The sequence below is a fragment of the Anabrus simplex genome, chromosome 1, assembly GCF_040414725.1.
Source record: "Anabrus simplex isolate iqAnaSimp1 chromosome 1, ASM4041472v1, whole genome shotgun sequence".
In the NCBI taxonomy this organism is placed as follows: Eukaryota; Metazoa; Arthropoda; class Insecta; order Orthoptera; family Tettigoniidae; genus Anabrus; species Anabrus simplex.
In genome coordinates, this window is record NC_090265.1 from 826,668,067 (window position 1) to 826,692,883 (window position 24,817).

Genomic DNA, 24,817 nt, shown 5'->3' on the forward strand with positions numbered 1-24,817 from the left:
TCACTGGTTTAATTTGAATTATCGTCGCCTTGTGCTGCCAACTTCCATGCTACCGGCGTGTTGTCATTCCAAATGAAGTTATTTCCACTGCCATGCACTGTCATCAAGAACATTCGGAGATCAAATCTTTTTCAAACTTTTAAAAATAGTTTTGTTCCCGACTATAGAGTCCAAACAGTGAGAATCTATTCACAAATGGTTTCTGGAAATTGTCTCTGTTATTCGCAGTTGGTGTATGTGTAGCAGAAGCCACCTCTTCTGAATAAAGCCATGCTGTAGAAAGCATGCCAACCCACCAGCTGATAAATAGGTTATGTTTTGAGTTGTACTTCCGAATGTAATACTAGTGCATGGAAGCATTCTTTGGATAACTGCGGCTGTTGAAAGCCAGACCTTTATTTTTTAGTATATTTCATGCTTGTTCTTCACATTTATCACATCAGGATTTACCTCAACAGCTCTAATTGTGATAAGAGACCACATTATTTAGGTTAAGTATTCTATAGAGTGTTGTATAGTACCAGAAGTTCCACGATGGAAAGAATAAAAATAAATATCAGGAAACTAGCCACATTTATTGATATCTATCAGTAATGAGTTTTATTACCATAATGTTTAATTTTGTATGTTCATTGTCTCCATTTATTTTATTAACGTGTAGTATGTTTTATTTGGTGTGTCTGAAAATTGTAAAAGTAGTTGGTAACATAAAATCAATATCATTATTTTTACTATATTTGTCAGGTACGTTGGCGAGTAAAACAATCGTTACGATTGGATTTTTAAAAATCACGCTTTAGATCTACTCCTCTCCAAAAATTATATATTGTACCGGTTACGACCTGTACATGCATATTTTTTTTGAGAGTTGATCGTATTTTATCACCACGAGTATTACTCCATGCAAGCCTGGTTTGTTTACATTCAGCAGGACGAGCAAGCAAGCTGAGAACAGCTGTATGCGTGACGTAGCCGCAGGGGCTAGTTAGATCACCCGCCTGTCACGCCACATGCAGCTAGCCTGAACTCGTACGTTCCAGATTCAAGCGTCACACCTTCCGGAACATTCGATGGAGAAAAAATTAAAACTCCCATAATAATTGGGGTAGCGACTTGATCAACATGTCATTTTAAAGGGAATTACATAAACGTCGCAATGCTTGAATTTCAAGAAAATCCATCAAGGGATTCAGGAGATAACCAGCTTCACGGCATATGTGACGTAATGTCCCCAAACCAAATATAAGGAGGGCTCAATATAGCCTGATATCTCAGTCAGTCAGTGACAGTCGAGTAGTCAACGTGGCCCTACTCGCTGCCATTATCGTCGGAAGCTATCTTTGTGTGGTTATAGTATCACTGAGGAACTCTTGAATTCTTCTAAGTCTTTATAAACGAGACTCGTAATATTTACGTGTGTTGAGAAACTCTGAATTTTTCTAAGTCTTTATAAATGGGACTTGTACTATTTACATGTGTTGAGGAATTCTGAATTTTTCTAAGTATTCATAAATAAGACTTGTAATATTTACCGGTGTTGGACTTTAACTTTTCGCCAGTGATTATTCAAAGACTTGTAATCTTTACCAGTGATGGACTCTAAATTTATTCGAAGTTTCCATGAGCATAGACTTTCGATCTTTGCCAGTGATTACTTAAAGACTTGTAATTTTTTTCATCGATGAACTATAACATTATTGAAAGTCTTCATGACCACGGACTCGTCATTTCCATGAGTGTTAAAAGGTGGATTCTTGAAAGTCTTTATGAATTTTGTCTCGTGATTTTACTAGTGATGAGAAAACATGAACTTTGATTTATTCTGCGAGTGACGAAGAGCACATTTACGGAGTTTGCATTGATTCTACCAACCTCATTGTACTTGGGTAATGAGATTACCCTCAACATTGTCAGGAACCAGCGAAGGTCATCACGAGCATCGGGAACTTGAGGCGTATTCCATACAACCAACCTGGATGGTCCGTCCGCATCTTGACGGAGTACTTGGGCATCATCGGGAACGTGTTCCAGCCGGTGCGGCTTGGTTAGCTGGAGACCCGGGCCATTTAAAGGACAATGTGGAAGACAACCCCTATCTACCATGAGGTGATGTGCAATTTAACATGCATTACATGAATAAACTCTTATCAAATCAGATTCAAATTTTTCTTGTAGATAGGACCCTGCCTCCTGTACCAAGCCCTAGCTATTATTCATCCAGTTTAGCCCTGAGAACTATTCCATGCTTGCGTTAAAAATAAATCTTAAAGTCTGGCTCTTTTACTGGTACAATATATTGGGCCGAATTACAAGATATTAAACGATCACTTTGTTAATGATCTCGCCTGCAAAATTAATAGCAACAATTGTGAACATTTCTTAAGTAAAGTAACCTCGTTTCTTCATCCCAAGGTGGGTGCTCTTTTTAGGCTCGCCCCCAATGGAGGGGAGGTGCATGTATCATTTTTACTGTATATCAACCTTCCTGCCATTCTTAAAATCTCTGCCAGCACAGAACCGGGAATCAAACTCAGGCCCCCAAGAACGGCAGCTAATTCTGCTAACCATTATGCTGGTGGACATTCTTAACTACAAAACGCAGACACACAGCATGATTGAATCGTACTTGCAATGAGTGGGTCGGACATTAATTTATTCACGTATTTGTGCGACATCAGAGCTGCAGTAGGCTTATGCTATGGAGGCGGACATTTCTTAACTACAAAACACAAGATGTACTGCACGACTGACGCGTGTTTTCAGTGTGCGGGTTGTATGGACAAAACTATTCACAAATTTGTGTGATGTCATTGGAGCTGCTATAAGGCTTGTACCCGTTTCAAAGCGGAATTGTTCTTCTCCTATGAGTTACGTTTGGGAGTATTGTATGCCAGATTAACTTTCTTCCTTGTCACGAAAAGCCAGGGGGGTATAATACGCGAGGAGGTCTAATACACAAGTAAATACGGTATATTGCATCATCTTGCGTTTGCCATTTCATATCATGAAATTAACTACAGCATCAGAACTTCTCTTTGTAACTTCTCTGATGAAGTAGTTCCACATGTTTGTCAACAGAACAGATGGGAATGACTATGAAATTGTGCCTTTGTTACAAGTCTGTTTTTTTTTTTTTGAGCTGGAAGTACAGAAACGGATGGTATGTCAAAAGTTATGACCCTTGACAGTCCTAGGGCTCAAAAAGAACTCAGTCTAGAACAGTTGCGAGCAAATAGTCCTGTAACTACAACAGACTCACATTAACAATGCCGCTCCCCTCTCCACTCATTCTATACAACACGTCTGCTTCCTTATCAGTCTGAATTTGTTGATCACACATGTTGACAGCTGGCTGCTTTCTCCTTGCCCCAGCAACAAAGCTCACCTCCTGGGCAGCTTGTAGTCTTCTTATTTCCGTTTTCAGCTCCCCAATCTAAGAGAAAGAAAAATACAATAAAATTAACGGCAATAATTTATAACAGCAGCCCAAAGAACTAATTACACAAGTTGTTATTTATACAACAATCCAAGATACAACTAAGCAGATATTAAACAATTTTTAACCTTTATGTTGGCACTAAACAGGTGTACTGCATTAATTTTTAGTTCACTCCAGAACAATGTACATAATTTATCAGTTATAAATACTGTCTAATAACCTGTTATGGTGAAGTGGAAAGTGAATCAATGCAGTAGTGGATATGGAGATCAGTAAAAGAACACAACAAGGCAATTCATTTTACCAGCGTGTGAGGAACTTCATCTGGAAGAAGGAAGTACCAAGGAAGTGTAAAGAAGTGATATATGAAGCAATAACGCATCTAATAAGGATACCGAAGACAATCATGGAAGCTAAGATTGAAGGAAAGAGAACAAGAGGTTGGACTCTACCAAGAACAGCATACTAAGAAGGAACCCGGACTGGCAGGTGACTAGTAGCAATGGTGGTTAGATAGTGGAATATGGAAAGGTGCAATTAACATTCCGACTCACGTAAGGGAAATTAGATGCACTTATCCAATATTGAACCAACACCATTTTACAGATTTCTGGATATCTATTGCAAAATAGGCCTGAACGTATGCAGTTTGTTATGAAAATAGAACCAAGTCCTGCCTGTAATATATCTCCCTCTTAAAAACGTGAACCAACCACAAAAGCAGAATCCTTGTTGCAGTGATTTTCAATTTAAAACCACCTCCACGTGAACAGTTTCCATGTTTGTTTTGTGGAAGTTGTAGCAGTTTAAATATACTTCTTTGTTACCTTTAATAAAACTCCTATTATGGATTGGAGTAGGGCACTTCCATTATTTTGAGACTTTTTTTAATTGAAAAAGTAAATATTGGTAACATGTTATTTACGGTATTACTTTAATGTCAATTTTTTGAAGATTTTGACACTGGCAACATCGATTTGTTTTAAATAGTTTCTTTCGTGCTTGACATGAATTAAATACGCCGTTTTGGGAAACTAAACAAATTGTGAAACTTTGCATCACTTAATGCAGTGAAAAGGTGAGGAATACTTTATAAAGTGCTGTAATTTTAAATTTATCTTAAATTATGAACATTACCGATCATATGAAGGTAATTATTAAAGATATGTTGAGCAAAACGGTTACATTTGGGCATGTTGAAAACAGCAGTAGTCTATGTTACGTTCATCATGAAAAATACACATTTTTCTAGTTTTCATATGAAAGAAACTGAAACAGAAAAGAAAGTCCATGAATGTTACAATAGTATCCCAAAGAAAAACTATGACCATAACACTTTTATCCAAGTTTGTGTTGCAATATAAGTAAATGCTGTGACTAACATAAACTCAAAATTGTAATGAACGTAACCATAGCTCAATGATGATCATTTCTTGAAGTATTTTGTTAGTAAAGCTGTAACTTAGTTTTTTAATCATTATAGTTTATAATTTAAATTATTAGGCCTATTACTGTATTTTGTATGTCCAACCCTTGTCCCGTTTCTCTACGGGGTCTGGTATGAGGCAAGATGAATCTGTCCTGGTGGGTTTTTACGACTGGATGCCCTTTCTGACGTAAACCTCATCAGAAGAGTTAATGAGACGAGATGAAATGAATGAAGTGATATATGATAGTAGGAAGGGAGAGGGTGAAACATGGTGCCGGCACATAGCCTACTCCTGTCGAACAGCACCAAGGGGTCCACTCAAGGCTTAATGTCCCCATCCAATGGACTAATCACCATGAACAGTGTCAAGTGCCCTCATTCCATATGAGCACTGCAGAGAGGTTTTGATTTTAATCCATTAGAAACTGTATACCATCACCTCCTTACCCTGCAGGCCAAATTCCGATGATGAAATTTTTTCGACCAATGGGACACAAACCAGCCAATCATGGCATCAGACTGTTTTAGACCTCAACGCCTTAATGATTATGGCTAGGTCTATTACTGTATTCTTTTATAAATTTTTTTACGAACTTCAAATATAGGCCTACACCTTGGAAGGGGTTAACAGCTGTTAACTGTATTTTTTGTTTCCAACAGCTTCTAAATTATTGCTGTAATTATACTTCCCATAAGTACAAAGGAAAGGAAACAAAGGAGCTGGGCAAAACAGACTGAACAAAGGAAATGGGCAAAACAGACTGAAGACATTAAAATGCAAGACAGGGGAAAAGCAAGGAAAAGAATGCAGGCATTACGGGCCAAGAGGAAAGATTAAATGAAATTTCAGGAAACAAACAAACAAACAAAAAAGATAGAGAAGCAGCACATTTGAGAATGTGTGCTTTTAGACAAAGAATCTACAGAAAATTCTTCACCATCCTTTTCACCACACAAGAACCCAAGATCACTACATCGGTCAGTAAAGCGTTTTATTTAGGCTCTGCTATCGAATCGTAAGAAGAAGCAGGAAGTTGTTTCTTAAACTCCAACAAATTCTTCAACCACAGCGCATAGAAATTCACTGCCTGAAGAGACAGACAGCAACTCAGAACTTTTACCAGAGCAACTATCTCAGCAGCATCCTAGCAGAAAGGATTTAAGACAGTCACTGATCCACAAATAAACAAATATCAGAGAGTTCCAAAGTATTTGCTACTTTATACTTTAAAGAAGGCACATCGACTTTTCATGGAGAAATATGGTGAAATCTATAAAGTAGCACTGTCATTGTTCTGTAGTCTATGCTCCAAAGAAGTTCAGCTCTATGGAACCTGAAATCAGAAGTCTACTACTGCCCATATTGCAAACATTCAATAATAATAATAATTATAACAACAACAACAACAACAACAACGTTATTTGCTTTACGTCCCACTAACTACTCTTTTACAGTTTTCGGAGACACGGTGGTCCCAGAATTTTGTCCCGCAGGAGTTCTTTTACATGCCAGTAAATCTACCGACACGAGGCTGACGTATTTGAGCACCTTCAAATACCACCGGATTGAGCCAGAATCGAACCTGCCAAGTTGGGGTCAGAAGACCAGTGCCTCAACCATCTGAGCCACTCAGCCCAGCCTATGCAAACATTTGGGTGATATTTTGAAGAAATGTAGTCGCTTAAATCTAGATACATCAGTAAAAACATTAGTGAGAAATGTGGTTTGTGATATTAACCATTTGGACTGTATCTCACGTTCTTGCAACAATTGTGAATGCCAACTGGATTCTGTTTCAGAGGGGGATCTCTTAAGGTCAATGAGAGCGAAGGGGAATTCTACGTTATGGTGAAAGAGGTAGGGTGGTGGTGGTGATTACTGTTTTTAAGAGGAAGTACAACTAGGCAACCATCCTCTATATAACACTAATCAGAGGGAAGAAATGGAAGCGATCCGACACTTCGAAAAATGAAGATATCTGCCAAAGAAAGACAAGGGCCACGAAGGGCGTGAAAATGAAAGACTCCCTAGCCCTCGCAAACCTAATAGCGTCGGGGTCAGAAAAAAACAAGAGTTGACCAAGGGAGGTCGGATAGGATAGGTGAAAGTGAGGAGTCTGGCACAAGTAAGTGGAAGCAATGCCAGGACTCAGCTGAGGGCCCCGTGGTCGCCAACCCAGCTTCAAAGTTCAGAGCCCCTGGGGCCCCTTTTAGTCACCTTTTACGACAGGCAGGGTATACCGTGGGTGTTTTTCTACTGCCCCCACCCACAGGGGGCGTGGAAAGATGGAAGAAGTAAAATGAAACATGGCGACTGCATGAAATGAACTACGATCCCAGATTGAAAAAGCATAGTTATAATTTTCTTTTAGTAACATTAACTTACTATACTCCCTGCTCAGGGGGTTAACTACACAACCTCAACCTTCATCGATGGTTTGCTCTATCTTATCACACATAACATTTAGATAACAACATGTAGACAACTATTGTAGTCACAGGAAGAGAATTCCTTATGAGTCGGAAGAACCAAGTTGGAATTTCTTTAATGCTATCCTACAATACGAGGACTTATGCAGCGTATTTTTGGGTGGATTATATGGCATCTCAATTGGAGGACAAGTTTTAAGATTACTCCCGTACCACTGTTGTCTGATTTCCATTGAAAGTGCGTGGAGCCAAGTAAAGGGACATGTGGATCGTAACTAAACTTTCACCCTTGCAGATACAAGAAAACTGTAGCTGAAAGGGATCGAATTAGTAACTCCTCAACAACGGGAAATGAGTGTAAAACACATCTAGATGGAAGAGAAAAGAAAGTAGGACAGAAAACTGGCTAGAATAGGATACCTTCTTTCTTTTATAATTGGCTATACTTACCACCGCCACAGATAGGTCTTATGATGACGATGGGATAGGAAAGGCTTAGGAGTGGGAAGGAAGCGGCTGTGGCCTTAATTAAGGTATAAATATTTGCCTGGTGTGAAAATGGGAAACCATGGAAAACCATCCTCAGGGCTGTCGACAGTGGGGTTCGAACCCACTACCTCTCTGATACAAGCTTAAAGCCGTGCGCTCCTAACCGCACGGCCAACTCACCCGGTAGAATAGGATACCAGTAAACAGACTGTAATAAATGAAAATGCTATGGAGGGGATTGAGTAACCTATCATTTTTCCAGAGACTAAATTGGTGAGCACAATTATGAGCAGTGCTTTTCTTTTTTCTGCCAGTACGCAATACCTTCTTTTTCTCAAGTTTTTTAAAAAGAACTGCTTTGTCAAGCAATTTATTATAAACTAGCTGATGTACCCGTGCTTCGCTACGGGATTCTCAGAAAGACTGACTTTGTGGTTTTCCTAACTGAAATAAACATAGGTCATTACAAAAACGTAAGTATGAATGTAGCGATCAAAAGCAATGCTATCAAATAAAATACTCGATCAAATGGAAAGCCGCACGTTTTATCACTTTTAACGAACAGTGGTGCGGTTAGATTGCGGTGCCAATCTAATAGTCCAAAGTTCCAAAGCTGGGATGACCAGGCCGCAGATTGCCATGAACACTCATCTGCCATTATTTCGCTAAATATGCACACTGTTCCTTCCAATCAGTGCCTCAGAGTAGGGATTGAATAGCCCGAATGCTATGATGATCCAGTGTGTTACGTGCCAGTAGTATCAGAAAATTTGTAAACCAGGGGAATGGCATGCTAAAGAAGAAATTTATCTAACTCCCCAGCTACTTCCCATCAATATTCAGGCAGGCTGTTACTCTGTACGACTGGGCGAGTTGACCGTGTGGTTAGCGGTGCGCAGCTGTGAGCTTGCACCCGAGAGATAGTGGATTCGAACCCCATTGTCGGCAGCGCTGAAGATGGTATTCCGTGGTTTCCCACTTTCACACCAGTCAAATGCTGGGCCTGTGCCTTAATTAAGGCCTAAGGCACTCCTTCGCCATAAAACCCATCTATGTCGGTGCGACACAAATCAAATAAAAATACCCTGTACGCAGCCGTAATCCTATCTACCGGAGATGGGGGACAACAGAAGACACAAAGCACATCACGACAAACAATGGTCAATGTAATGTTATTGTTGATCAATGTTATGAGCTTTCTATATTGTAGGCCTACACATTTAGTTTTCTTTCGACTCTGTGATTTGTAAAATATTTTATACCGTAAACTGTAGTTTCTTATTCTCCGACTTTACATACCGATTTTAATTAAATACGGTTTACCCATTTTCTCGTTACTCGGCGCTGATATGGACTTAGTAACAAAAATCCAAATTCATGAATATCTTTGTGATCATAGCCAGTACGGTAACAATGTATAAGACATGAATAATAGGAAATTTAATACTATATAATCTTAGTTATGTAGCATTCATTAATTACATCTCTAATAAGAAATATTTGAGAATTACATTTTAGGCCTTCCCCTAAACTACCATTTCACTCAGCGCGAATAAAATAATTTACAGCCTAGACTATAGCGACTTATTTCCTGACTTTGTATACCGAGTTTCATCAAGATAGGACTACTAATAACATTTGAGAATTAAATTGTAGGCCTTCCCCTAAACTACCATTTCACTCAGCGTGAGTAAAATGATTTATAGCCTAGATTGTAGAGGCTCGTCCCCCGACTTCACATACCGATTTTCATTACACCACTAATAACATAAATAGTTGAGAATTCAATTTTAGGCCTTCCCCTAAACTACCATTTCACTCAGCGTGAGTAAAATGATTTATAGCCTAGATTGTAGAGGCTCATCCCCCGACTTCACATACCAATTTTCATTAAAATTCTCTTCAACCATTTTCTCGTGATGCGTGTACATACATACATACATACATACATACATACATACAGACAGAAATTACGGAAAAGTGAAAAGTGCATTTTCTTGTTACTATGGATATGACCGATACAGAAATACAATTATTTTCAAATTCTGAGCAATGTACAGACAAAACTCTTATTTTATATATATAGATACTAGCTGATGTACCCATGCTTCGCTACGGGATTCTCAGAAAGACTGACTTGGTTGTTTTCCTAACTGAATTCAACATAGGTCACATTACAAAAACGTCAGTAGGAATGTAGCGATTGAAAGCAATGTTATCATATAAAATACTCGATCAAATAAAAAACCGCACACTTTCTCACTTTCAACGAACAGTACTACGGTGCCGCTCTAACAGTCCAAAGTTCCAGAACTGGAACAACCAGGTCGCAGACTGCCATGAACACTCCTCTGTCATTATTCCATTAAATATGCACACTACTCATTCCAATCAGTGCCTCAGAGTAGGGATTGAATAGCTCGAATGCTATGATAAACCAGTGTGTTACGTACCTGCAGTATCAGAAAATGTATGAACCAGAGGAGTGTCATGCTAAAGAAGAAAGTTTTCCAACTCCCTAGCTATTTCCCGCCAATGTTCAAACAGGCTGTTATACTCGGTACGCAGTAGTAATCCCATCTATCGGAGTTGAGCGGCACGAAGAACATCACAACAAACAATGATCAATGTAAAGTTATTGTTGATCAGTGTTATGCGCTTTGGATATTGTAGGCCTTCTGAAATACCACTCTTATCATAGTCGGTACAGTAAAACTGAATGAAACATAAATGATAGGAAATTGTATTGTCTATAACTTTTGTTATGTAGTACCGTACTTTTCGATAGCACCAATAACATAGGTACCGGTATTTAAAAATTAAATTTCAGGCGCCTTCCCCTAAACTACCATTTCATCTCGGGAAAATAATATTATTTACAGCTTAGACTGTAGTTTCTTATTCCCCGACTCTATATAGCGGTTTTCATTAAATTCTGTTAACACATTTTCTCGTGGCTCAGCGTTGATATGGACTTAGCAACAAAAATACAAAATCATTAATATCTGTGTAATCAGAGCCGGTATGGTAACAATGTATAAGGCATAAATGATTGGAAATTGAATTCTATATTACTTTAGTTATATAGTATTTATCGATAGGACTGCTAATAATATAAATATTCGATAATTAAATTTAAGGCCTTCCCCTAAGCTACCATTTCGCTCAGCGTGATTAAAATGATTTATAGCCTAGATTGTAGCGGCTCATCCCCCGACTTTACATACCGATTTTCATTAAATTCTCTTCAGCCGTTTTCTCGTGATGCGTGTACATACATACATACATACATACATACAGACAGACAGAAATTACGGAAAAATAAAAAGTACATTTTCTTGTTACTATGGACATGACCGATACAGAAATACCATTCTTTTCAAATTCTGAGCAATGTACAGACAAAACTCTTATTTTATATATATAGATTCAAGCAGATGGTACTGTGTTCACAACTGAATTTTCAGTTTTGATTCTCGCAAGTTGGTACCATGCTTAGGCCTATACGTTTCATAGGCTTCACGGGCTGGTAACACAGCCGGAAACAGGAAGTTGTGTTCACTTTTCGAATGTTTCCAATGTCTGACTATCAATTCTATTGCCGATCCGCAACATACAGGTGTTCATGCAAGTTTTGAATAAATATACTGTAATTTAAATCAGAGCAATCATTGCTCAAAATGAGTAAAATAAGTAGGGAGTAGCTTTTAATCAATGAGCAAAATAAGGAAAGCTGAAGAAGTAGAAACTGTAATCTATTTCTGATCCTGTAAAACAAAAAATTAATACCGAAAACACGCGTGGTGAACAGAATCACAAAAACAAGACCGAAGTTTCACGGGGTAAAAAAAAAATTTCTATGAGAGAAAGGAGTGGATAGTGACAAGAGTATACCGGAGCGTATATTAGAAGTTGCTATAGTAGGCACCTAAATGGTAAGTACTGGCACCTTTTCTCCCAGACAAAAAGTACTGATTACGAGTATCTTCTTGATTATTTCTGGTGATGGTTTAAATGTTCTATTATTTTTACAACATGTGACAGGTTATTTGAATTAACTATCAATCTTGTGCTTTCCTGACTTATATTTTTATGAGAGTAGTAATGCAACGTGCATATGGCAGGAGTTGCTATTGTTTACTCCCAGGTTTAGATAGGGTGTACTTCCTGAAGAATTTTATCTTCATTTCACAACTTTGTTTTCTTATCCATACCCAGGCTATCACAAAACAAATTTGTACCACACTACTGAACTTCTCACAATTATGTTCCTAATCTACAAGAACACAAATACAGTGAAACTCGGTTAAGAAGTTCCCGCATAAGAAGTTTTCCCGCCTAAGAAGTGTGATATTCTTGGTCCCTTGATCAGTTGCATTAAGACATATGTATATTTTTCCCGTTTAAAGTGTTCTGTTGTAAATATATTTCCCGCTTAAACAGTTCAGATTTTAGAGCCCCTTGAGATAGAAAACGTCCGCTCAAAACAGCCCGTGGTTAGAACCCTCCAGTCTCCGCGCAAGTTGCACCCTGTGTTAGAACGTGCGCTCGCTCGCGGTGTGCGTCTGGTGTCACGGAACATGTGCGGGCCTGCCACGGCCATATGACGTCACGCTATGACAACACGGACAGCAGATGCTCACTCTCGACTTGTGGAATCGAATCGAACCTATCAGTCAAAATTTCCACTCCACCGTTCCATCTAGCGGAATAAAATCGAACGGGATTCTACGTAAGAAACATAAAGTACGCAATGAATGATTTGATAAAACTTTAATGCAGTAATTTGCGGGCCGCGACAGGGTGAAGTCATTAATCGAGGTGGCCTAAACATTAATTAAAAACCGTAAAGTGCATTTGCCCACAACATTACTGTTAACCTACCACAAAACTGAATATTCTAACCTGTCTGATTTTTCATTCCCTTGCTTATTTCCTTCCAGGCATTCTGTCTTACGTTGTTGCAATAATACTTGTGGGCCTTGCCGTAGAGGAAATTACGTTTTTGAACTAAACTGATAAGATTTTCCGTGTCTATTATTAGTGAGGTGAATAAAAACAACTTCGCGACTCTATGCAGGAAACAGCCGATTTGCCAGCAGCCAGCTGATACACATGCCGCCAAACAGCCGACCGAAAGATCCCGATCGTTTACGAAGTTGAACGAATGTTGATATCCAACTGGGTGTTGAGGGAGGCACATACAGGCATTGCAATACCACGTGTTGGCATAAAATTGAAAGTTATTTTTAATTTTACCTTTATACGAGCTAAACATTGTATTATCGTGTCACTCGTAATTATTACATCGCATTATTAGAACGTAGCACAAGGATGAGGAGACATGAAATAAAATTCTCGCGGGGAAAGAAACTGTTTACGTTTAGATGTGCTATAGCGTTGCTACTGCACCTTTATCTCTCCCACGTAATACACCGGATATATTTCCATGCACTAATTTCTACCAACTTCGAACCTGTGTTTCTTTTCTTCATTACCTACAGCATGAAGAGGATTGAAGCGGGAAAATAAACTCAATACTGGCTTGGCCATGCGGTACTTGTGAAACAGCCAGAAACTACGCCCGTTGCCGTGACAACCAGTAGGAATGCAGGGGCGATTTAGGCCTAGGTTCTAAGAATCTCTTAAGAGTAAGTTGCTAGATTTCCCATTTGCTGCCGTTATCCTTGAAGCAGGTGTCAGGGGTGTGAGGAAGATAGAAAGCACATGCTAACAAACTAGTACACGTCTTGTCTTTGCTTCTTGTAAGCCTAAGCTACGGATTGCCGAGCATAGTGTAGCGTCGTAATTAGTATGAATAGGAGTAGGTGAAGTTAGTTGTACTTGTAATATCAACGTACAAGCTTTTTTTTTTTTTTTTTTTTTAAAGTGAAAACGAGCGCAACTCAGAGGAAAGAGATCAAGCGAAAGGCACTAACAATAAAAGACAAAGTGGAGATTATAAGGAAAGTGGCGTCATCTACACTTTCTCGTGTTGCTTTGGCAAAGGAGCTGGGGGATGCCGCCGTCTACTTTGAACGTTATTATAGCGAAGAAAGAAGAGATCTCTGCTTCTGCAGGGAATACTTCAGCAAATTGTAAGGAAGTTAAATCTGGAAAGTACGATGAAATAGAACAAGTTCTGCTAATATGGTTTAAATAGCAGCGAAGTTTAAACATACCTTTCAGTGGGACTATTGTGCAGGAGAAAGCCTCATGCAAATTAAGGGTACCTTTTACCGCGTCGAGCGGGTGGCTGGAACGCTTTAAAAATCGAGCCGGCCCCGTGGTGTAGGGGTAGCGTGCCTGCCTCTTACACGGAGGCCCCGGGTTCGATTCCCGGCCAGGTCTGGGATTTTTACCTGGACCTGGTTCGAGGTCCACTCAGCCTACGTGATTAGAATTGAGAAACTATCTGACGGTGAGATAGCGGCCCCGGTCTAGAAAGCCAAGAATAACGGCCGAGAGGATTCGTCGTGCTGACCACACGACACCTCGTAATCTGCAGGCCTTCGGGCTGAGCAGCGGTCGCTTGGTAGGCCAAGGCCCTTCAAGGGCTGTAGTGCCATGGGGTTTTTGGTTTTCGCTTACAAAACAATTTGTTGCGAAGCAGAGAGTGTAAGTTTGGAGGGAAGGGAAGTGTGGAAGGACATGGTTCTGCCTGCTAAAATAATCAAACCTTGCAACGTTCTTATATAACTTAATATGTTCTCTTCTCTTATCAAATATATTTATAATATGGTATGTTCAATTATTTTACTTTATCTCTAAAAATATTGTCATGATAATCGAATTTTTATATTGTGGCTTTCTGTAAGCAGTTCTTATATCGGCCTATTTCGGTATTGTTCACAAACAAGGAAATCTGTTGGCTGTGTGTTTCACATGTATTTCAAAGTACAGAATAAGTTTTTGGGTATTACCCCTTTTAAGAAGTTTCCTGCTTAAGAAGTTTTTTTTTTGCAGTCCCTTGAAAAACTTCTTAACAGAGTTTCACTGTATTCACTACCCTACACTGTACAACTGAATACAGAATAAACTTCTAACTTCTGAATGAAATGCAAAATACAAACAAGCTCACTGCATTACTCTGCATCCTTATTGTTAAATGGAAAGTAAAACAAATTTTCTGAAGCTAACAACTTGTCCCCGAAGGTGCGCATTACCCTATGAAATTTAGGAAATTAAGGCCTTTTCCAGTTATCGTGCAACTTTCACTGACCTGCTTACAATGGCAAAGATTCTTATCTGCGTTGTAAATCACATTTTATACACAGGGGGTGACGCAGAGCATTTTTAGGGCTGGGAAAATGTGGTCTACCAAGTGGTAATAACAGAAAATTGAGACATGATAAAAGTGATTTTTTAAATAATAGATTTAATATAATGAGAATTGGGACTTCGAATTTACCACTGCTAAGCAAGAGTGTCTTACTGAGGAATGAACTAATGAGGTTTCACTGTATTATATTTATAAAACCAGTGTTCTCATCACTCGACTCACAAAAAATGTACTGAAAATAAAGGAAAAAGATATACCAGTTTTAAGTAGTATGGTACCTTGGACTTAGCAGCTCCGAGCTTTCGCTCCAAAACTTCAGCATCCTCTTTATACTTCATTTCTTCACGTTCAATTTGATCTTTCAGAAGTTCAGCTTTACTTTTGTAGCCAAGGACTTCAAACTTCAGGTTACGAATTTCAATCTGACAGGCAAGACAGTTAACACATTCATTACCTGTTAAAGAAAATGAAAAGCGATATATCAGCACATTGTAATAGAATATCACACCAATAAGATATCAACTGCACAAGTATTAACCTTTAAACTTCACAAAAGCTACAGAAGAAAAACAGGATTCACAATAATACTAAACACTTTTCAAAGGGACTTACAGTGGAACTTGGATAATTCAAACGTTTTTAATTCAAGTTTGAAACTTTTTGCTTGGTCCCTAGAATTCTGGATTTAAATAAAATTAAAACAATTCTGGATAATTTGAATTTTGTTTTCGTTAATTCAAAGGTTTTACAAATGCACTTGTAAAGAAAATGAATGACTGTACTGTATAACTGTAGTTCACAGTGCATTAGTGTTATCTTTCCAGGAACAGGACAGGGCAGGCAACATTGGAATGTGAGCAGTGTCCTCTCCTCTGCTCCCCGTACTGTTCTGCTTTGTTTGGATTCTGTTGTCACACCCATTTAGTTAAGGCAGAGTCACCTGAGCAGACAAGTGTGCAGTTGGCGAAGTAATTTCCTTATTGTGACATGAAACTGCACTGTTTTGTCAGTTCAGTTTGTTCTTGTTTTGGGTGTACACATTATTTGAGAACTTAGGCAATTTCTTCAAAGTCACAATAATGAGATTCCATTTTTCAAATGTTAAATAAATTGGAATCATACTGAGGAAAAAAAAAATATACAGCAAGCAAGTAAAAATGTTTGAAGAAATTGTAAACACACTACAGTGGTATACCGCTGAATACAGTAAATTCGTGAAATAAATTTTGTACAGAATATATTATCTAATCACGAAGTGCTATTTTTTCCATACCCTATTAAGATACAGATTCAACTTGATTTATTTTTTTATAGTTAAAAATTTTCTCTGGTCCTTTCGACTTCGAATTATTCAAGTTCCAGTGTATAAGCAGGGGGAGAAAGAGAAAATTATAGTAAATACAACAGGTTGAACTTGTTTATGTTGAGTCTACTTTGTAAGGCATGTAATGAAAATTGTTGCAGAAAAATTATGAAATTAATGGACATGCCCATAGTCAGTTCTTGGAAACATTATTATCAATCTCTGGTAATAAATACTAAGCAATAGTATAGCACAAATAAAAATTTAAATACCATACCTTTCTCGGTGTTAATTCCTACAGAAACCATTGATCTGCCCAATGCACCCTTTTGATGCTCTAACTGCCTTCTCAGCTCAGCAACTTGTTCCTCTAGATTTTTAATACGTAATTTTGCTGAGGAACCAATATGGTAGGGTGAACATTTGCTTCCAACACGAGTTATTATATCACCCTGACGTTTGTAGCCAAGATCAGAGAACTGCTTTTCAGCTAGACGTAAATTTGCAATGACTTCTTCACGTTCTGCAAGCCATTTTTCTGCAGTCTGCAACTTCTCACTTGCTGTTGATACTTCATCTAGCTGCTTCTTTGCTAGTGTTAAAGCTGCCACTTCTGCATCCAGTTCTTCCTGAAGTCTGACCTTTTCAGAATGCAGATTTTCTGCTCGTTCCTTTTCCTGTTTGATGGCAATTGACAGGTTTTCAACCTTTTTTTCCAACTGATATATTTCCACTTCATAATTACGCATTTCCTGAATGGTTTCTTCGTGCTTAGTTGTTTCAAAATATAGCTTGTTATTTAATCTTCTATTCTTTAGATCCTGTTTTGCTAGTTTATCAGTTAGCAAAGTTACAAGTGGAATTAAGTTTCTGGGAAAATCAGTTTCTGATATGCCAATAATTTGTTCATAAATTCCTATCAAATTTGGCTCTGTAGTCATTTCCAAATACTGAGCTTTGATTTTAATTTCTTCCTTAAAAGATTTCCAGTTTGAAGATTCTGTAAGTTCCTTAGAACTAATTTCAATATTAGTTTGTAATTTATGGACTGTTTCTGAAAGATTCTTGCATGTTTCCTTCTGGGATTCAATATCTGATTTTAGAAAGACAATTTGCTTCTGCAATGCCTCATTTTCCTGTCTTAAGAGGATATTTTCATCTTTAAGCTTTAATTCATGATTTTCTCTACAAAACTGTAGTCTTTTGATCAATGCAGATATGCAGGATATGGTATCAGTATTAGAGTAAAATTCAGAATAAGATGACAGCAGAGTATTAATTTTTGCATTATCATCTTCCATAGCGTGAAGGATGGCAGATTTACAATTCAGTGACTCTTTCAAAGCCTTTATTTCAAATTGCTTGCTGTTGACAGTCTCTTCCATTTCAGCTTGGACATTATTTAGAGCTTTCATTAAATCATCATTGTTCTCTTTCAACTTTTCAATTTCTGAATTCAAGGACTCTAGATTTTCCTTCATTATTGTGTTTTCCTCTTTTAATTCATTTAATGTTTTATTCAGTTTTGAATTTTCAATGGTACAATTTTTCAATGCTTTGAATTTTTGGAATAGAAACTTAACAGCTAAAACTAAATCTTCAGCAGAGTTTTGGTCAGACATCTCATAGTCACTGGAAGCCTCCTTTTCAAAATCGTGCAGGTCTCTTTTAAGTGCGCCCAACTCTTTTTTCAAGATTTGTATGCAATTAATTTCATTTTCAGCAATCTGTCTGTTTTTGGTTTCTCTTTGTGTTTCAAAAAGCTTATCTTTCTTATCTTGAACATCATACTTTAATTCAACAATTTCTTTCTTCATGTCTTCATTTTCCTTCCTCACTTTAGCAAATTCTATTTCTAATTTGAATTTATCTTCATTCAATTTCTGAGCAGTATGGAGTTTCTCTAAAACAACAGTAAATGCAGTAACTATATTATTCTGATGATTCAAACCAGGTTCCACGGCTGAGAGTTCGAAGATCTTTCTGGTATCAATCTCTAATTTTTCTACACACTCTGAGTAACGACTTACTTCTTCTTCTAACATTTTCACCTTTTCTTGCTGACTACTTAGAACATTCTGCAAATAATTACATTCTTCCTTCTTTCCTTGAAGATCTAAATTTAAACATTCAAGACGTTTCTGAAGAGCTATGCTCTCCTGTTTGAAAAAGCTCCTTTCTTCTTCTAACTTATTGATTCTCTCTGTAAAATGCTTCGAAGGGATAAAATTCTTGACAAGTACTTTAACAGCATTCACAGTACCGTTACCAAGATCCAGTTCAGGAACAGATAACAAGAGTTCACTAATATCTTTGTCTACCTTTTCCATTTCCTTTACAATTTGCAATTTCGCATTTAGGATATCTTTTAGACGTTGTCCATCCTTCCTAAAGCATGTGTGTTTCACAGCTAAATCACTGTTCACTTCGTCGTTGACAGGATACAACATTAATTCCATCTCTCTGATATCTGATTTCAATACTGTCATTTCTTTTCTAAGAGAATCATTTTCAGCACGTAAGCCAGACACTTGTTCTGTTATTTCCCATGACCTCCGAAGATTTTTAATTAACATATCAACAGAGGAAACTATATCAATAGGCCTATCAAGTTCTGTAACAGAAGCCAACAATTCTCTAATTTTGTTCATGTCCTCCTCTAATTTGTTTAGTAATGTCATTTTGATGGCCATTCTTTCTGTTACATCTTCCTTCCATTCAGTATTATTTGTATGTTCTTCACCTTTTAACTCATGAGCAACTTTTACCACAGGTTTGTTTCCTCGTTCAGAAACGTTCACATTCAACAGCAAGGAATGGCTGTTATTCTCCTTAGTATTGCTCACTAGTTCTGGATTTTCACTTATTGCATTCTCCATTGCCTTTAGTTCTTTCTTAGTCTCTTCCATGTCTAACAGGCTATCAAGATGCTTTTTTAGTAATTCATTCTGCTGTTTCATGCAATCTAACTGTTCAGTTAATATGCAAATTTTATTATCATACTCTTTCACAGCAATCAGTCTCTGCATGAAAGATCTTATAACTACTGCTAGATTACTCTCAGTATCAATTTCAGAAGCTATTTCAAAAACTTTAGCACTGTCAACATTCATCTTCTGAACTGAGTATGTTAAATGGCATTTGTCTAAAGAGTCCCCACAGAATGAATAACTGCTATCTCTACTTTGTACCGCATATCCAATATCTTCTTTCTCACTTTCCAAGTTCTGCTCATTTTTCAGAACACTTTCAAAGCATTTCTTTACCTCATTATCTCCCTCAAAAATTTCCTTCAAACAGTCTTTCCATTTGAAATCCTTGACACTCCGTGGGTTTTGAATGTTAGCAATAAGCACATTAACAGCTTGAAGAACATCATGACCAGAATGAACATTTAATTCAGGGACAGCAGATAGAATCTTGAGCAGTTTGTCGAATATTACTTCAAAAGTTTTGTGACTGGATAACTTGCAGTTGAGCTGTTCAATTTCTTTTCTTGCACCCACTAGATCATCCTTGACTGAATTCAAATGAAACATCTTTTTCTCAACTTCTCCAGTAAGAATATCCTTTGCTACTTTCACATCATCATAAGCAGAAAGTAAATTCTTATATTCTTCTTCCTTTTCCAAAAGTTCAGATTCCAAACATTCCAAACGAGATGTCAGTCTGTTTTTTTCTTCAATAAGCATCTCACGTTGCTGAATTTGAAAGCCCAATACTTCTTCTTCTTTCTGAATGATACAGGAACAGAAAGTTTTTAGAAGTTCAGAAAGTTGATATTCTTCTAAAGAATCTTGTTCAAACTTGGAGTCCAAAGCAAGGATTTCGCTCATCAAGTGTTTCCTATGTTCAACCATTTCAATCAGTTTATTCTTCATGGTGTTATTCTCATGCTGAAGATCCTTTACTCTTTCACTCTCCTCACCTAACTTTTTAGAAAGATTTGAGAGTTCCTCTTCTAAGAGATGAATAGGTCTGTTATTCTCATCAGTTTGTCCCTGTGATAGTTCCCAGTTATCTTGAACCAACAAAGATGACTTTGAGGTTAACTGTTTCTCTTCGAAAGGAGAACAATTTTCTTCTTTTAATCCTTTAGGTTTCTGATTATCAGCAGCAGCAGCCTCTACTGATATATGCTCGTTCGAAACACTTACTTCATTCTTCTCAGGCACAACAGCCTCCTGATTTACAATTTTAGCTTTTGTATCAAAGACATGTCTACTAGTTATTTCTCCAAGTAGGCTTTTGAGCTGCTCTTCTAGTTGAAGAATTTCCTGTTCCTTCTCTTCGGTAACAGTAGACTTCTTTGTTATTTCTTCCTCCAACTTGTTAATTTCCTGCATCCTATGAGCCAGATCAGTCTTAAGTGAAGTAACCAGCTCATTCAAGAAAGCAATTTCATTGTTTTTATCACAAAGAATAGTCTTCAGATTATTAATTTCAACTTCAGGGTTATTTACACAGTCATTATTGATCAGGGTTGAAAGAAATGATACCTGTTCTTTCAAAACGTTAATGGCTTGGTCCTTCTCTTTACCAACAGCACACAACTGGGCTATTTCTTCTTGCAATCTGAGCGTTTTCTGCTTTTCAGTAGAGACTACAGCATGAAGTGATGATAATTTATCTTTTAATGAAAGAATTTCTGTATCGTTCAGTGAAACAACACTGAGGTTAGCATTTCCAGCTTCCAGTTCCTTCATACTCTCACTATATACAGACAGCTGCCCTTCCAAGTCTACAATTATATGTTCCCTGTCTTCACGAACAGCAGAAGATTGAGCAACTTCTTCCTTTAATCTGCCAAGTTCCTGCTTCTTAGTAACAGCTTTAGTGTTTAAGATAACCATTTGCTCTTTTAGTGCAATATTTTCATTTTGTTTGTTTGAAACAATGTTCTTCAGATCCACAATTCCAGCTTCAAGTGAAGACATCTCTGACAATTTTTCTTCAAGGTTCTGCACTAACTTTTCCTTTTCAGAAACAGCAGCAGACCACTGAGCTATTTCTTCTAGTAATCTGTTTGCTTTCTGCTTTTCATTAGTTACTTCAGTATCAAGTGAAGATATTTTCTCTTTTAAAGCCAGAATTTCTGTATCTTTCTGTGAAACAGCATTAATTAAGTTAGCGATTCTAGCTTCCAGTTCCTTTACAGTCTCACAAGAGACAGACAGCTGTTCTTTCAGTCCAATAATTATACATTCCTTTTCTGCAGTAATAGAACAATATTGAACAACCTCTTTCTTTAATCTGCCTAGTTCCTGTTTCTCACTTGTACTTTTGGTATGTAAAATAGATATTTGTTCCTGCAGTGAAATACTTTCCTTATCTTTCTCTGAGATAATGGTTTTCAGATTTGAAATTTCACATTCCAGGTCATGTACAAATTTATTGTCTCTTGTGGAAGAATTCCTAAGCTCCACTTCCAAATCAGAAATCTTCTGCTCCTTCCCTTTAATAACAGTGACCATCTGAGCTAATTCCTCCTCTAACCTACTAATCTCCTCATTTCTAGTAGTCATATCTAAAGTAAGTGATCTTGTATGCTCTTCAAATGATTGAATTTTCTTGTTTCTCTCAGAAAGAATATTCTTTAGGCTGTCAATTTCAAATTCAAGTTTATTTACAGTTTCACTGGAGACTAAAACCAAAGACAATTGTTCTTCCAGGCCTTTAATAGTTTCATTCCTCCCTTCAACAATATTACACAATTGTGTTATTTCTTCTTGTAGCCTGTCAGTTTTCTGCATTTTAGAAGTCATATCAGTGCTAACAGACAATATTTTCTCTTTTAAGGAGTTTATTTCAGAATCTTTGTGTGATAGAGTATTATTCAGGCTAAGAAGTCTAGCCTCCAGTTCCTTACCATTTTCACAGGAGAGAGATAATTGTTCTTTCAGCCTTCCAATAATACATTCCTTTTCATTAGCAAGAGTAGACCACTGGGCAACTTCTTCTTTTAATCTAGTAAGTTCCCCTTTATCACAAGAGAGAGATAGCTGTTCATTTAGGTCTTTAATAATATGATCCTTTCCTTCAGTAAGAGCAGACAACTGGGCAACTTCTTCCTTTAACCTGTACAGATCTTCCATATCACACGAGTGTGATAGTTGTTTTTTCAGCCCTACAATAATAAGATCCTTTTCTTCAGCAATAGAAGACCACTGGGCAACTTCTTGTTTTAATCTGCAAAGATCTTCTTTGCCACAGGAGTGTGCTAGCTGTTCCTTCAGGTCTACAATTATATGTTCCTTCTCTGCAGAAAGGGCAGATAACAAGGCAACTTCTTCCTTTAAGCTGCAATGACCCTCCTTACCACAGGAGAGAGATAGCTGTTCTTTCAGGCCCATAATAACAAGTTCCTTTTCTTCAGCAAGAGCAGAAAAATGGATAACTTCTTCCTTTAATCTGCAAAGATCTTCCTTACCACAGAAGAGCGATAGCTGTTCTTTCAGGCCAACAATAATATGTTCCTTTTCTTCAGCAAGAGCAGACATCTGGGCAATTTCTTCCTTTAACCTGCAAACAACTTCCTTGTCATAGGACAGCGATAGCTGTTCCTTCAGGCTTACAATTGTATGTTCCTTTTCTTCAGCAAGAGCAGACAACTGGGCAACTTCTTCCTTTAATCTGCAAACATCCTCCTTACGACAGGAGAAAGACAGCTGTTCTTTCAATCCTTCAATAATATGATCCTTTTCTTCAGCAACAGAAGACCAATGGGCAACTTCTTCTTTTAGCCTGCAAAGATTCTCATCACAGTCGAGTGATAGCTGTTCTTTCAGGTGTACAATAATCTGTTCTTTTTCTTTGGCACAAGCAGACCACTGGGCAACTTCTTCCTTTAATCTGTAAAGCTCCTCCTTGCCACAAGAGACAGATAGCTGTTCTTTCAGCCCTTCATTAATATGCTCCTTTTCTTCAGCAATGGAGGACAAATGGGCAACTTCTTCTTTTAATCTGCAAAGATCTTCCTTACTACAGGAGAGTGATAGCTGTTCTTTCAGGTCTAGAATAGTATTGTCCTTTTCTGCAGTGAGAGCAGACAACTGGGCAATTTCTTCCCTTAACCTGCAAAGATCCTCCTTATCAGAGGAGAGAGAGAGTTGTTCTTTCAGGCCTACAATAAGATGTTCCTTTTCTTCAGCAAGAGCAGACAACTGGGCAGCTTCTTCCTTTAGTCTACAAAGATCCTCCCTACCACAGGCCATTGATAGCTGCTCTTTCAGGCCTACAATAATGTGTTCCTTTTCTTCAGCAAGAGCAGACAACTGGGCAACTTCTTCCTTTAACCTGCAAAGATCTTCCTTATCAGAGGAGAGAGATAGCTGTTCTTTCAGGCCTAAAATAATATGTTCCTTTTCTTCAGCAAGAGCAGACAACTGGGCAACTTCTTCCTTTAGTCTACAAAGATCCTCCCTACCACAGGCCATTGATAGCTGCTCTTTCAGGCCTACAATAATGCGTTCCTTTTCTTCAGCAAGAGCAGACAACTGGGCAATTTCTTCCTTTAACCTGCAAAGATCCTCCTTATCAGAGGAGAGAGATAGCTGTTCTTTCAGGCCTACAATAATATGTTCCTTTTCTTCAGCAAGAGCAGACAACTGGGCAACTTCTTCCTTTAGTCTACAAAGATCCTCCCTACCACAGGTCATTGATAGCTGCTCTTTCAGGCCTACAATAATGCGTTCCTTTTCTTCAGCAAGAGCAGACAACTGGGCAATTTCTTCCCTTAACCTGCAAAGATCCTCCTTATCAGAGGAGAGAGATAGCTGTTCTTTCAGGCCTACAATAATATGTTCCTTTTCTTCAGCAAGAGCAGACAACTGGGCAATTTCTTCCTTTAACCTGCAAACAACTTCCTTGTCATAGGACAGTGATAGCTGTTCCTTCAGGTTTACAATTGTATGTTCCTTTTCTTCAGCAAGAGCAGACAACTGGGCAACTTCTTCCTTTAATCTGCAAACATCCTCCTTACCACAGGAGAAAGACAGCTGTTCTTTCAATCCTTCAATAATATGATCCTTTTCTTCAGCAACAGAAGACCAATGGGCAACTTCTTCGTTTAACCTGCAAAGATTCTCACCACAGGAGAGTGATAGCTGTTCTTTCAGGTGTACAATAATCTGTTCTTTTTCTTTGGCACAAGCAGACCACTGGGCAACTTCTTCCTTTAATCTGTAAAGCTCCTCCTTGCCACAAGAGATAGATAGCTGTTCTTTCAGCCCTTCATTAATATGCTCCTTTTCTTCAGCAATGGAGGACAACTGGGCAACTTCTTCTTTTAATCTGCAAAGATCTTCCTTACTACAGGAGAGTGATAACTGTTCTTTCAGGCCAATAATAATGTGTTCCTTTTCTTCAGCAAGAGCCGACAATTGGGTATTTTTTTCCTTCAACCTGCAAACATCTTCCTTGTCATAGAACAGTGATAGCTGTTTC

The 24,817-nt window shown here is 37.9% G+C and overlaps 1 protein-coding gene across 1 annotated transcript in view; it reads right to left on the reverse strand.

The window, feature by feature from the left end:
• The window catches only part of LOC137496926 (uncharacterized), a 77,899-nt gene extending 58,414 nt beyond the window's left edge, over window positions 1-19,485 (reverse strand). Inside the window, exons 1-3 of the mRNA XM_068224991.1 lie at window positions 16,650-19,485; window positions 15,348-15,523; window positions 3,260-3,433 (exon numbers count right to left, since the gene is read on the reverse strand). Of these exons, the coding sequence (XP_068081092.1) occupies window positions 3,260-3,433; window positions 15,348-15,523; window positions 16,650-19,485 (3,186 nt within the window). The remainder of the gene's footprint in view (window positions 1-3,259; window positions 3,434-15,347; window positions 15,524-16,649) is intronic.
• Between the last annotated feature and the right edge of the window lie 5,332 nt (window positions 19,486-24,817).